The 12,700-nt window shown below is 29.4% G+C and overlaps 2 protein-coding genes across 3 annotated transcripts; one reads left to right on the forward strand and one right to left on the reverse strand.

Moving 5' to 3' along the window:
* The first annotated feature begins 7,803 nt into the window (after nt 1–7,803).
* Nucleotides 7,804–12,145, forward strand: LOC132944930 (uncharacterized). 2 transcript variants are annotated; one of them, XM_061014490.1, is made up of 3 exons: nt 7,804–8,160; nt 8,252–8,555; nt 11,006–12,144. In XM_061014490.1, exons 2-3 carry the CDS (start codon nt 8,257–8,259, stop codon nt 11,880–11,882), a joined length of 1,176 nt encoding a protein of 391 aa, XP_060870473.1. In that variant the 5' UTR covers nt 7,804–8,160; nt 8,252–8,256; the 3' UTR covers nt 11,883–12,144. The 2 variants fall into 2 exon arrangements, with proteins under 2 accessions (XP_060870473.1, XP_060870474.1); XM_061014491.1 differs by lacking the exon at nt 7,804–8,160 and having other exon boundaries at nt 8,169–8,555; nt 11,006–12,145.
* LOC132944931 (uncharacterized) lies at nt 8,583–12,462 on the reverse strand. The gene is made up of 3 exons (XM_061014492.1): nt 12,028–12,462; nt 10,087–10,234; nt 8,583–9,715 (listed from the first exon to the last, which is right to left on the reverse strand). Exons 1-3 carry the CDS (start codon nt 12,200–12,202, stop codon nt 9,091–9,093), a joined length of 948 nt encoding a protein of 315 aa, XP_060870475.1. The 5' UTR covers nt 12,203–12,462; the 3' UTR covers nt 8,583–9,090.
* Between the last annotated feature and the right edge of the window lie 238 nt (nt 12,463–12,700).

Consider the following 12,700-nt stretch of genomic DNA (forward strand, 5'->3'; position numbering starts at 1 on the left):
TATATACGCACACACAGGCTTATACATTATTAATTGTACACCTATATAACGAGTAGATATATAGATTTGAAAACTTGGTTCAAGGACGAGATATTGATTTTAAATTGTTAATGGTTTAAATTAATAATTTCAACATATTATACGTTTCATACTTGTTTCATTTGAAAATATTTCGTAAATACGTAAAACTAATGAGGTGTAAGAACCGTATTATGTAAGACGTACATAACGGTTAAAAGTATGTGAACAAAAATTATATATATAATATATTATAATAAGGCACTCATAAATTGTTTTAATAGTTTGTACGCATTTCGGCGTATGATCTATTACAACTACGTATTTAGAATTTTTGACATTAATCTTTTTAGTCATATTTGATAGGTATACAACGAAATTCTCAAAATATAATTTAGACAAATTTTGAGCTACCAATAGAGATTTAATATTTTCTAGTTTTTTTTAGTTGTTTTAGACAAAACTATTTTTCTTGTGTGTCTAAAAGCTTGAAAATGTTATACAGAATTGCTCAATTTTTTTTTTTTTATAAAAATGTTAAAATATCAAATATACATAGTCACATAATATATTTTTATAAGTGTTTAAACATTAAAGTTCAAAATTTGACAACATTTTCAAATTATTTTATACACAGTAAACAATTCATAACATTTTCAATTTTAATACATGTAAACAGGTTCCCACTACATGTATATAGGTACCGTTTCGTGTAACGTTAAATATATTCACTGGCGACGCGAGAGGGTTATTATAAAACAATAAAATTGTCTCACAGTTAAAATGTAGTGGCGGGTATTATTATAGGTATATGAGAAATGGGTACTGATAAATGTTTGGGGATTTTGTATTTATATTTCATATACAATATAGGTACTATATATAATTTATTATAGTTTAAATTAGAATTTAGATAATAATTACTATTAATTTACCAATACAGATGAAAAGATGTTACGAAAAATAATAACTATATGACAATATCGATTAGCGATGATTTATGAAGGGCTATAAGAACTCTAGAATAAAGACTACTAAAGAGACAAACTGTGCTTAAGTATAGCCCGTGCAGTTGTTCATTGTAAATATTTACATACTATCATTTCCAACTCTTACTAAAGTGCAATAATATTCCATTAGAATACGCAACTTTTAATACCTAATTAATACCTCAAATTAAAATAATGTTGCGAAAAAAAATTTAAAGCAAATAATGATGTTTATTGATTATTTTTGCATATTTTAGCATATTTTAAATTTTTTTAAGAGAAAATAATGAGAATATAAACCCGGTCTTTAGTAATAACCATATCCATATGTTTATAATCAGTGTTGGGTAGTAACGTAACCAGGGGCGGCGAGCCGTCAGGGGACACTTTGAGACTGCGTCTCCCCTTAAAAATAAACTAGCTACTTGTAAATAATTAATTTAATATAATTATGAATAGACATATTTTTATTTGAATCGAAAATATATTATATCGTTAACATTGTTTATTATTAAAAATTGAAAGTCACAAAATCGAAAACGATATCGGATTCGACCTAGTATTTTAGACGTGTTTTTTGCCAAACATTCCAATTGATTTATTGAAGTGATAAGATTTCTGAAAACAGATTTGAAAATTTCAGCAAGTCTACTTGAAAACGACTTTCCCACATTTTTGATTTTAACTTCCCCAAAAATTTGAATTACCAGAATTTTTAAATACTCTTTTTGAATATGACATTTTTTAGAATTTGGGGGATAGTATCAAAAATGTGGGAAAGTCGATTTCAAGTAGACTTGACGTCAAATTCAAATCTGTTTTCAGAATTCTTATCGCTTCATTGGATCAATATTGATATGTCTGGCAAAGAATCCGTCAAAAATCCTATGTCGCGCGTGTGTTAGACAAAAACAGAAAATCACGGTATGGAATCCCCTTAATAGTTATCTAGATAGAAATACTATCTTAGACCTTAGTCATTACGGATCATTACGACGGTCGCCGGTTCAATGAAACTGAAGCCTGTCAGTTGCAAATTGCAATCGTAACATGTAATTGGCATGGCTGGTTGGTTGGAGGGAGCAGGGGAGAATAAGCTGCGTATCATAGACGCTATTGAACCTGGGTTCACGTCTTCACGACAGTAATTGATGTGCCCGCTGCGTCGTGTTTAATTAGTTTTACTAGTTTTAGACGTTTTATTCACGGTTTATTAATTTTTTTTAAAATTATTATACGTATATCCGTCTAATATTTATTATTTTTTACATTTTTATAAGCATTTTAGCATTTGTTCTTATTTTAAAATGCAAAAATAAATTTAATAGAATTTTTACTAACCAGTGGTTTTAATGCTTTAACATACGAACAAAAAATCAAATTAAACTCGCCTTAAAATCGTCCAACTCCTCATTTATTATTAACATGTCAAGACGGTAAATATATTAGACAATTTCAAAAGAGTTGGTATGATAAATTTCCATGGCCTACTGGTTGTGATAAACAGAATACTGGGTGATATGGCAAAGGATCCAACTTTTGTAGACAGTGTTATTGATGAGTTTGCAGATAAAAAAGATCACAGAATTGAATTAGTTTATAAACAAATTTAGTATTAAATTATGTTAAAAATATTAACTAAATATTAATTGAAGTATTAATATAATTAATGTTTTCAATAAAAAGGTTTTTCTTGTTCGTTGTTATATGGAATTTATGTTATATAATTTAAGTCTCCCCAGAATATTTACTCACGAGCCGCTACTGAACGTAACGCAAATTACAAATTATTGTAACGCAATTACTTTTTCAGTAACGCAGCAGTAATTTCATTACATTTCACTTAAAGTAACGCAATTATAACAAAATTACATTTGAAAAATAATTTTCATGAAGTAACGCATTATTTTCCACGTTATTAAAATAATAGTTTTGAATGTATTACCTACAAAAAGAAGCCGATAGGATATCCCAGAAAAATTTAAAATCAATTATATTTATTTTTGATTCCGATAATAGTTAACAGTATTACCAAACATTCCAGGAATAAATGTTATCACTTTATTAGCAGAAAGAAAAGAGTTCGGTTTAAAAATAAAATTTAATAAAAATTAATTATGATTTATGACTTATGACCATATTATAGCCATATAACCATATAACCATATTATATAGCCATATAGGTGAGATGATTGTACATTAGTACATAATATTATAATAGGTCTATTATCACTAAGTCTATGATTGTAAAATATATACATAATAATTGAATATGGTTAAAAAAAAAATGATACAAAAAAGTAACGTTATTTGTAACGCGGTACCTACTTTATTAATGAAAAAGTAATGTAACGTGATAAAAATAATTTTAGGTAACGCAAATATAGTTTCAATAAAAATATTTGAAGTAACGAGTAACGTAATTTCATTACTTTTTAAAAGTAATTTACCTAACACTGTTTAGAATGCAATACCATATTTACCAGGGGTGGATCCAGAAATGTTTGATGATAACCTAACCATGGGGGGGGGGGGGGGCACCGGGGCAGGGCACAAAATTGTCTTTATACTTAGGTACGACTAACCTGCCTAAAATGTAACATTATAAATTATAATACGTAAAAGCATGTTAAGCACCAGAAACATAAAAAAGAAAAAATTGGATCCAATATATTGTATGCATATTGCATACATATACATAATACAAAAACAATTTTAGGGATTTGGTGGTTGTGGGGGGATGCACCCCCTTCGCTACCCCCCAACTACAATTGTTTTAATAATAAAAATATAATAATAATTTATTAATTTCTACAACAAGCAATATTTACAAGATTTACTCATACAAAATTCATAACTATTGTTAGAACACCTTTAAAGCCAAAGGCTGTGCTGAAGGTGACAGTGAGTTCATGTGAGTACAATCAAATAAACATAGGTAGGTATCGAGAATTAAAATAAGAATATAGGTATAATGTGTTAAGTATTAGATACGTTAAATTTTTCAAAATATAGAGAAAAGTTTTCAAGTACCTAAATAATCTATAAATTAATAGTAAATAACCTACAAAAAAAAAAATACATGATAATTAATTAAAAAAATTACGTATTTAAATCAAGAGACATACGTTTTATTTTGAACTGCTTAAATTACATAGGTAGGTACACAATTATGGTCCAGATTAGAAAAGAGTTGTTCTCAATTTAGGTAGGTACCTAATATAATATTAATATCTTTAACAAATCGTGTATTGTGAGACGGAGTGGTCGTCGGCCGAGCAGACTAAGGCGTCGGCGCTGGTTCGATACCTCGGCCGCGGGCGGCATTTTTCTTCGGGCAAGTCACGGTGTCCGGAGAACAAGTGCCGCCATCCCCCACCCGGGCATAGCAGATACCTACGGGCATAGAATATTATTATTAATATTCTATGCTACGGGTGCCCACTTGAAAATCTGTCAAAAACAACACACACACACACGTGTTCACACCTTACAGTACCCTCCCCCACAGTGGCCAAACCACCCAATGGCCTAAGTTTCCACGGGTTAACTAATAAGAAAAAAAAAAAAATCTCGTATTAAAATAAATTACAAGTAGATGAATTAATTGTATGCTTCATAATCGTATATTGTTGTGCAATTCAATCTTATTTGAATGAATTTATTATTTTTATCATAACATGATATAGAACTCTTTTATCTATAAAATGATAGATAAATACATTGATAAAAAATAAAGGACAAATGTAAATTGCGTTCAACGAAGGGAAAAAAATATAAATTGCGCCCAATACATTTCAGGTATACATTTCTAAAATTCTAAGCACCAAGTAAATTGCGCACAGCAGAGATATTATTTTTATGATACCCATTTGGCCTTTAGCATTACCCAGAACTTTAAAGGTTCTATCACTGTCCTCCATTGTATTAAAAAAATTGTAAAAAATGCTTTTTATCTTGTATTTGTTTAGTTATATTATAAAGTTTGAGAATAAAATATTGAAAAACAGAGATCGATGCGGACTGTAGAATATTTCCCTCTAGCAATTAGAAAAAAAATTATGGAATTTGGTTGGTTCTACAAGGCAGCATCGTTATTCCCGCAGAGTGTATTTTGAGGACAAAATGGCTTCGGCACCGGGCGCAATAAAATAAAATAAATATTTTAACTTATTTTAACTCATTTATAGGCATAAGAAATTTTCGATTTTTATTAGTTTTTACTTTTTATTTAATTATTGTCGATAACATTTTTTTCGATCGATCAAAAAAACTTTAAAATGCAATACAAGGTTCCTCATAAAGTAGGGTTACCATATTTTATTTAGCAAAAACCGGGACAAACTTTTTTTCTTCTTTTTTTTTTTTTTATTGATTTCTGATTATACAATATAATTTTTAATACATATTATATAGATAATAATATTTGACGCTTTAAAAATTAAAGAATACAATGTATTATGTCATAATAAAATACACAATTTTTATCTGTGTCCGATGTGTTCTCCGTCGGTATAAAAGTTTGTGTTGTTTGATACTTGGCTGAACTATGTTTTTTTTGAAGCAATGTTTTGTTGGCAAATATTGACTCATAAAATTGACAACAAGACATGTTATCAAAACTTGTTTTAATTATTAACGAAGCCTCAACGGTGGTTATATCCAATTTATTGCGATTTTGTCCATGTGCTATTCATTAATGAAAACACACGTTCCACTGCTGCATTTGAACCAGGTAATGAGAAAAAAAATTCAACAACTATTAATAGACAATCAAATTCTATATTATGTTCTATAAAATGTTTAAATGCTGATAACCAACGTTCTTCGAGTGATATGTTATGGCATTCTTCACTTTGTTCTTTGAAATATTTTTCGAACATTTTAAATTGATTAAAAAAATTATTTTCGTCAATACAAATAGTATTACAAGTTGTAGTTAATAATCGTATTGAATTCTTTGCATTACTCCATGTGACAATTGTTTTTGGAATGAGTGTCACCCATAACAAGTCCTTTAATCCGGAATTATGATTGTTCGATTCAGACCAATTGTAAATGTAATTATAGCAGATTTCATAAAAACGATCACATTTACTGTCAAAATCTCGTTTAGTTATGTGTCCTTCTTCTTCAATTGCTTCCAATAAGTTTTCAACTTCAGTTGTCAAACATTTTTCTTCCCTTTTATTCTTAATTATATTTAATAAATTTTCAACAAGCATCAGAATTTCAATAGCTGATAAAATTTGGCTCTCAATTTTCTTAATGTAACTAGTAATAGTCTTAAGTTGGCATGATACAAATTTGAACCACAAAAAAGAAGTTTCATTTTCAAAAAAAAAACATTTTAGAACAGTTGGTCAGTTGGACATGTATTTTGGGACAAAAAATACGATTTTAACCCACTATAAATAGATATAATTCTGTCTATAGCTGGATATAATGAAAGCCACCTAGTTTTGGAATGCGATAACAAATCATTATATTGTACATCTGCAAAATCACAGAACTCTTTTAGACTTTCTACACGAACAGTATAGATATGAAAGTATCAATATATTTTGCAAACAACGCTTTCGACATCAATTGGGAGTGAATCTGCAGCTTGTTGTATAGCGTTATGAATTATGTGTGCAAAACATCCCATACCAAGTATATTATTACGATCTAATGATTTTTTCAACTTGATAAAAACGTTATTTTTACCCTGTTTAAGAATTCCTCCAAAATTCGTATTTGTATTGTCGGCAGAAAAACTGATGATTTTGTTTTTAAGATCAAAATTATTAACAACTTTTATAATATGATTATGTATTAATTCTGCAGTTTCTCCAGGTAAATTGGAAAATTCAAGAATTTTGTTTTTTACGCCTGCAGTGGTCGAACAATTACAGGAACTAACTTAATAGCTTTATGATTTGATGCGTCTACAAGAATTGAAACAAATTTAGCTTTTTCTAATTCGGTTTTCATTAACACTACAGCATACGGTGCAAAAACGTTTACTGCAATATCTCTAGTTTTTGTACGGGCAGCAGTAAATTTTTTTTCATCAAACATTTTTCTGATTAATTCAGAAGTACAAATCATAGAGTTGAAACTTTGACTATGGTCAATTGTATGGTAAACAAATGTAACTTCTTTAGACGCAAGTTTTAACGCATTTTCGTCTGCTTTTAATGGAGTAAAAAATGTACGTGCCGAGCTATTGGTAGCATGTTTGCATGTTCTATGTTTTTTTGTTTTGAGATGATCATTTATGTCAGATCAACCACCATGGCTAACCGAAAACGAACTTGAACAAATTGTACAATAAACGTCATAGTCATTATCTGCTTTAACTTTTTTAATAAAATTAAATTCACTTTGAAGTGTTTCGTTAAATTTACATAGACGTTTTGGGGCCATATCGCACTGTTTTCACGAAATACCGTACGGCAAACACAGACTATGGTCAACACTAAGTCTCTAACTGATTAGTTCACTACAATTGACATAATATTAAATAATAAATGGTTGATCCGTTTAGCGATAACTAAACATATTATCGTGACGGTCGACGCAACTGAAATATGACGAACGTACGTCACAGAGTCGGGAAAATAATTTAAAATAGATTTTGTCAATTATTCAACTTGTTATTTTATAACTATACCTTTTATATTTGTTCATAATTATCTTAAATCTTACTTGTTACTTTTTTTCATCAAATGTCTAATAAAAGACAAATATTAATTAAAGTCTCATTCCGGGACAATATGTTGTCCCGAAACACATTAGGGTCCCGCCACATCATGCGTTTTAGCAGGTCCGGGTAAACCGGATGCGTTTAGACCGGATGATTTTGCCTATGTCACATCTATGCGTTTTTGTTCTTAAAAACGTTCCCGCCACTGCATTCCAAGTTCCAAACGCCACCACTAGTCCCCAAATTCGTCAAAAACCTACGACCAATAATTTCATTACATTCAACATCCCTACGCTCTCTGAGTTAGACCTAGATTACTTACGTAATTTATGCAGAATTATTTTATTATATTACTTTATCAGTTATAACGTTATAGGTACGAGTATAATTTTTTAATAGGTACCTAATTAAAGTGTGTCAAAATAATTACATTTTTTTATTTATTTTTTGAACATTACATAAGTAAGTATACTTGTATTTTATAAATGTATTAAATCGTAGTTATATAATATTTTATTATTAATTAGTTCATATTAAATACATTTAAATATAGATTAAATGAATCGTCAAAATACTAAAGTTGTTGCTGTAGCTGAAGCATTAGGCTTATTAGATCCACCAAAAGCAAAACGAAGGTATTGGGTACACCCACTAAATGCGGATCGTGAGAAAATAGGCCAGTTTACGACATTTTTTGAAAATATTAGACAATATCCTGATAAATTCTTCGAGTATTACCGTATGTCGATTTCAAGTTTTGATGAGTTGCTAAAAACTCTACGGCCACATATAACGAAAAATACCACAGAATTTCGTAATCCGATATCTGCTGAGGAACGTCTATCAATTACTTTAAGGTAAGTTTATTTTTTTATATTACGTATAAAAGTTAAGATCTTCAACGTGATATATATTATATATGACTATTAATAATTAATAAGTTATCACTAATCACCTATAAGTAGTTATCAAAAATTAAAAATAATTATTTTTATTTTTTAACATAATTTCCGTATTAGGTTATGAAAATACAAAGACAAACAGTATATTAGGTATAAGAAAAAAAATGTAATACTTTATTTTTATTCAAAGATCAAATAATATTTAACAGTATGGTATAAATAACATTAAAACATAACAATCTTCGTTATTTAATTAAAAAATATAAAAAAAATGAAACAATTTCATGTTCTTACAAAATTAAAAATTACATACTTTTTAATGTCATTAATACATTATAAACACCATATAATATTTTACTGTAAGTATAACAAACCTTGTTACTTTAATATTTATAAAAAAAATTAAAAAAGGTCATGTTTGAATTTAAAATTTAAATGACGCACCTTATTGCAATAAGTATAATTTAAACTTTAATTATGTATCATACTATTAAAATTTTTCAAACAAATCTCCACTAGTAGTAGGTTGTTGGGACTGATCAGATATATAAGTATATGAGCTTTTAGGATATGGTGTGGGATGTTGAGCATTTGGATTGAAATCAGATGAATATATTGGCAAGGGTTGTGGTATAAGATTATGATTTTGATTGTTCCCCAGGCCGGGATTGAACGAAGGACATACATTTGAATATTGAGTTGGGATAGGGACATTCTGACTAGTGTTTTGATTAATGTTAAAATATGGCGGAGTTGATTGTAGTTGATTAGATCCTAATGATACGTTCCTAAAATATTGTAGAGTCATAAGACGAAAATCTGTTTTTTGATTATAGTTTAGTCTTTTATAATCGGGTAATAAGGAATATAAAAATGCCTTATCAGGATCAGAGGTTACATCATCTTCAGAAGTAGCTAAATTGCTTAGTAACTCTTTTTGAAATGGTGTCATCTTTTGTACCTTGGAATTATTTTGTTTTTTACTTTTTGGAGTTGAATATGTGTCGAATTGAGGTGGCATAATTTCATTATCTAAAACCAGCTCGTAGGATGAATCTTCTCCACCGGTATTTTCTCCTTCTTCTTGTACACTTTCATTGAAATTACCTGTCGTCCTATGAGCAAATAAATAATAATTCATCTAGTTGCCATTACTAGTGATGTACATTTTCATGAATATTTTTTGTTATGAACTAGATTTTATAATTTCTGATATTAATTTCATATCAGATAAAACTAACTACTCTGCAGAGGCGTAACCGGAAATATTTATTAAAAAAATAGTATGTACAAAATGTATCACAGTGCAGTGGTCTGGTCTTGGGGAATACATTTTTTAGTAATTTTTAACAAAAACTGTGATTTTTTGGACTCAAATTCAAAAAATTATTTTTGGATTTCAGCGTATTTTTAAAAATCTAAAATTGTCGAGTTTAGATTGCATTATGAATATGTTTGTAATAAATATCTTTATTAATATAATTACCTTCTTTTTTTAATTATGTGCTGCAAGAACGTCAGTGATTCTGCGTATACATAATTTTTTCTTTTAGCACTATCACCACTTTTACCCTGATTCATAAATTTTGAATAGTGGTCTCTAATATGTCTCCATTTAGCTTTCAGATCGGTCACTATAATAATATTAATTTATAATATTATAAAATATAAATAATTAATCAAATCAGTATAAAACTGGATATTTCCGTGAAACCTTGTTTAAAATTTACAATCCTTCGAAAAAATGTTGAACATTTTATAAATTTTTAACTACAAAATAATTATTAAATTTTAAATTTGATTAATTTTGTCAAAATTCTAAGTCTAAATGCTTATAAAAAAAATTGTGCCTATGTATTTTAATATTTTTCAATTGCTATTGTAAAAATATATCAGGAGTGTTGTATTACATTTGCACGCTTGTTGACCCAACAAAAAAAATTTTATTGATATTAATTATAGAATAAAAAACTAAAAATGACCGTCAATAGCTCAAAATAAGTCAAAATATTTTTAAAAATGTTATGTTGTATAGAATATGCTAATAAAAACACTCAATAAAAATGCCATGTATCAACAGAGTAAAACCAAAAACCAAAATTAATTTTTTTGAAAACCGTTTTTTCTAATTTTTTTTCTCCTCATGCTTTTGAAAACTACTGGGAATTTTTAATTTCGACTGTATGTACCAACAAGATTCACTATCCCATCGGAAAAGATACTAAAGTTGAAAATATCGAATCATTATTTCGACATCTTATCGTGTACAAAGACACAAAAAATAAAATTAAAAAAACAAACACATTGTAAAATCAATACGTTCATTGTTACGCTCAGGATGTAAAAACTAAAAAAAAATTATTCATCAAAATGTATTTATTAATTATGTATTTTTTGTTTATTAGATATTTATCAACTGGTACGTGCTTCGCTGCATTAAAATTTGATTTTTGTGTGGGAAGAAGTACGATTGGAGTGATCGTAAAAGACACTTGTAAAGTGATATGGTCAACTTTAAATTCAAAAGAGATGCCTAAACCGACTAAAGAAGATTGGGTGGAAATATCAAATATATTTTATACTAAAACAAATTTTCCAAATTGTCTAGGAGCAATAGACGGAAAACATATAAGGTGTAGAAATCCTAACAACTCCGGTTCGTTCTACTTTAATTATAAGAAGTATTTCTCTATCGTTTTGATGGCAATAGTTGATGCAAATTTGAATTTCGTTGTAATCGATGTGGGTTCATATGGTCGTGAAGGGGACTCCAATGTGTTCAAGGAGTGTGCATTTGGTAAACAATTATATGAAGGTAAATTGAACATACCAGAACCAGTTACTTTACCAAATACAAGTACCAATCCACAACCGTATGTGTTTATTGGAGATGAAGCGTTTGCTTTACATTCAAATTTACTTAGACCGTACCCTGGACGTAACCTTACTGATTCTCGAAGAGTGTTCAACTACCGATTATCCAGAGCAAGGCGCACAGTCGAATGTGCCTTTGGAGTCCTCGCGAATAAATGGCGTGTTTTACATACGGCTATCCAGGTGGAGCCAGATTTTACGGACGACATTATAAAAGCATGTTGCATACTGCACAACTTCGTTCGTAAAAGAGATGGTATAAATTATGAAGATTCTGAAACGCACAACTTAGAAGATATTGAAGCTCGTGGAACAGGGACTCGTTCGCATGGAATTGAAGTGAGGGATTACTTTGCCAACTACTTTATGGGCCCAGGAGCAGTAGATTTTCAATACGACATGATTTGATTTTTAAATAAAAATATAAGTTCTAGAATAAAATTATTTTTAAATTTAAAAATGTATTCAATAATTTAATTTATATCTACATGATATAATAATATAATAATTGTAAACAGTATAATAAATATAAAATATAACTTAGAATACTTACCTTTACTTTCTTTTGCATGTTCTTCAAGCTCACTCCAATCTTCAAACATGTACTCACCAATCGTGTTCCAACTTTTTTGTCTTATATGCTTATCCATATAATCTTTGGATCCAATTTTCCATATGGAAGGGTTATTTTGTACACATGATATAAATTTATCGGTATCAAAAACCATTTTTCAAAATATAAATATTTAAAAAATATGTCTAGGTAAAATATTCAAAAAACGCAGCGGCCAAAACGCACAGTGTGGCATACACGATTTAAAATAATGTGTTTTGATGACTTGTCCTGTCGATTCGTTTCCCGCCCGACCGCAACATGATGCGGTCGGTCAGCGGCAGGAATCGACCGGTCCCGACAAAACGCTCTAATATAGCACCTATGATTAGAAACTATGCAAGTTGTTGTTCCGGTCGACCGGATGCGTTTTACCCGGACCCGCCAAAACGCATGGTGTGGCGGGACCCTTATCGGAACACCGGGACGTCATACTCAAAACCAGTACTGTCCCGGCCAAACCGGGACGTATGGCAACCCTATCATAAAGTCATAAGTTGTTATTAGTATGATTAAAAATAAAGTTGAGCGTAAATTCACAATCATTTGTAATGACTTATGAGTGTCTGAAGTTAGAATTTTGATAAAATGCATCAAAATATCAGAAATTTGC

This window comes from Metopolophium dirhodum, chromosome 5 (genome assembly GCF_019925205.1).
Source record: "Metopolophium dirhodum isolate CAU chromosome 5, ASM1992520v1, whole genome shotgun sequence".
In the NCBI taxonomy this organism is placed as follows: Eukaryota; Metazoa; Arthropoda; class Insecta; order Hemiptera; family Aphididae; genus Metopolophium; species Metopolophium dirhodum.

Excerpts from the sequence above, each read along its gene's own strand:
- LOC132944931 (XM_061014492.1), bottom strand. The coding sequence starts at position 12,202 with ATGGTTTTTGATACCGATAAATTTATATCATGTGTACAAAATAACCCT. Across the intron at positions 10,235-12,027 it reads ACATGCAAAAGAAAGTAAAG|TGACCGATCTGAAAGCTAAA; the intron begins GTAAGTATTCTA and ends ATATTATTATAG. Across the intron at positions 9,716-10,086 it reads CACATAATTAAAAAAAGAAG|GACGACAGGTAATTTCAATG; the intron begins GTAATTATATTA and ends ATTTGCTCATAG.
- LOC132944930 (XM_061014490.1), top strand. The coding sequence starts at position 8,257 with ATGAATCGTCAAAATACTAAAGTTGTTGCTGTAGCTGAAGCATTAGGC. Across the intron at positions 8,556-11,005 it reads CGTCTATCAATTACTTTAAG|ATATTTATCAACTGGTACGT; the intron begins GTAAGTTTATTT and ends TTTGTTTATTAG.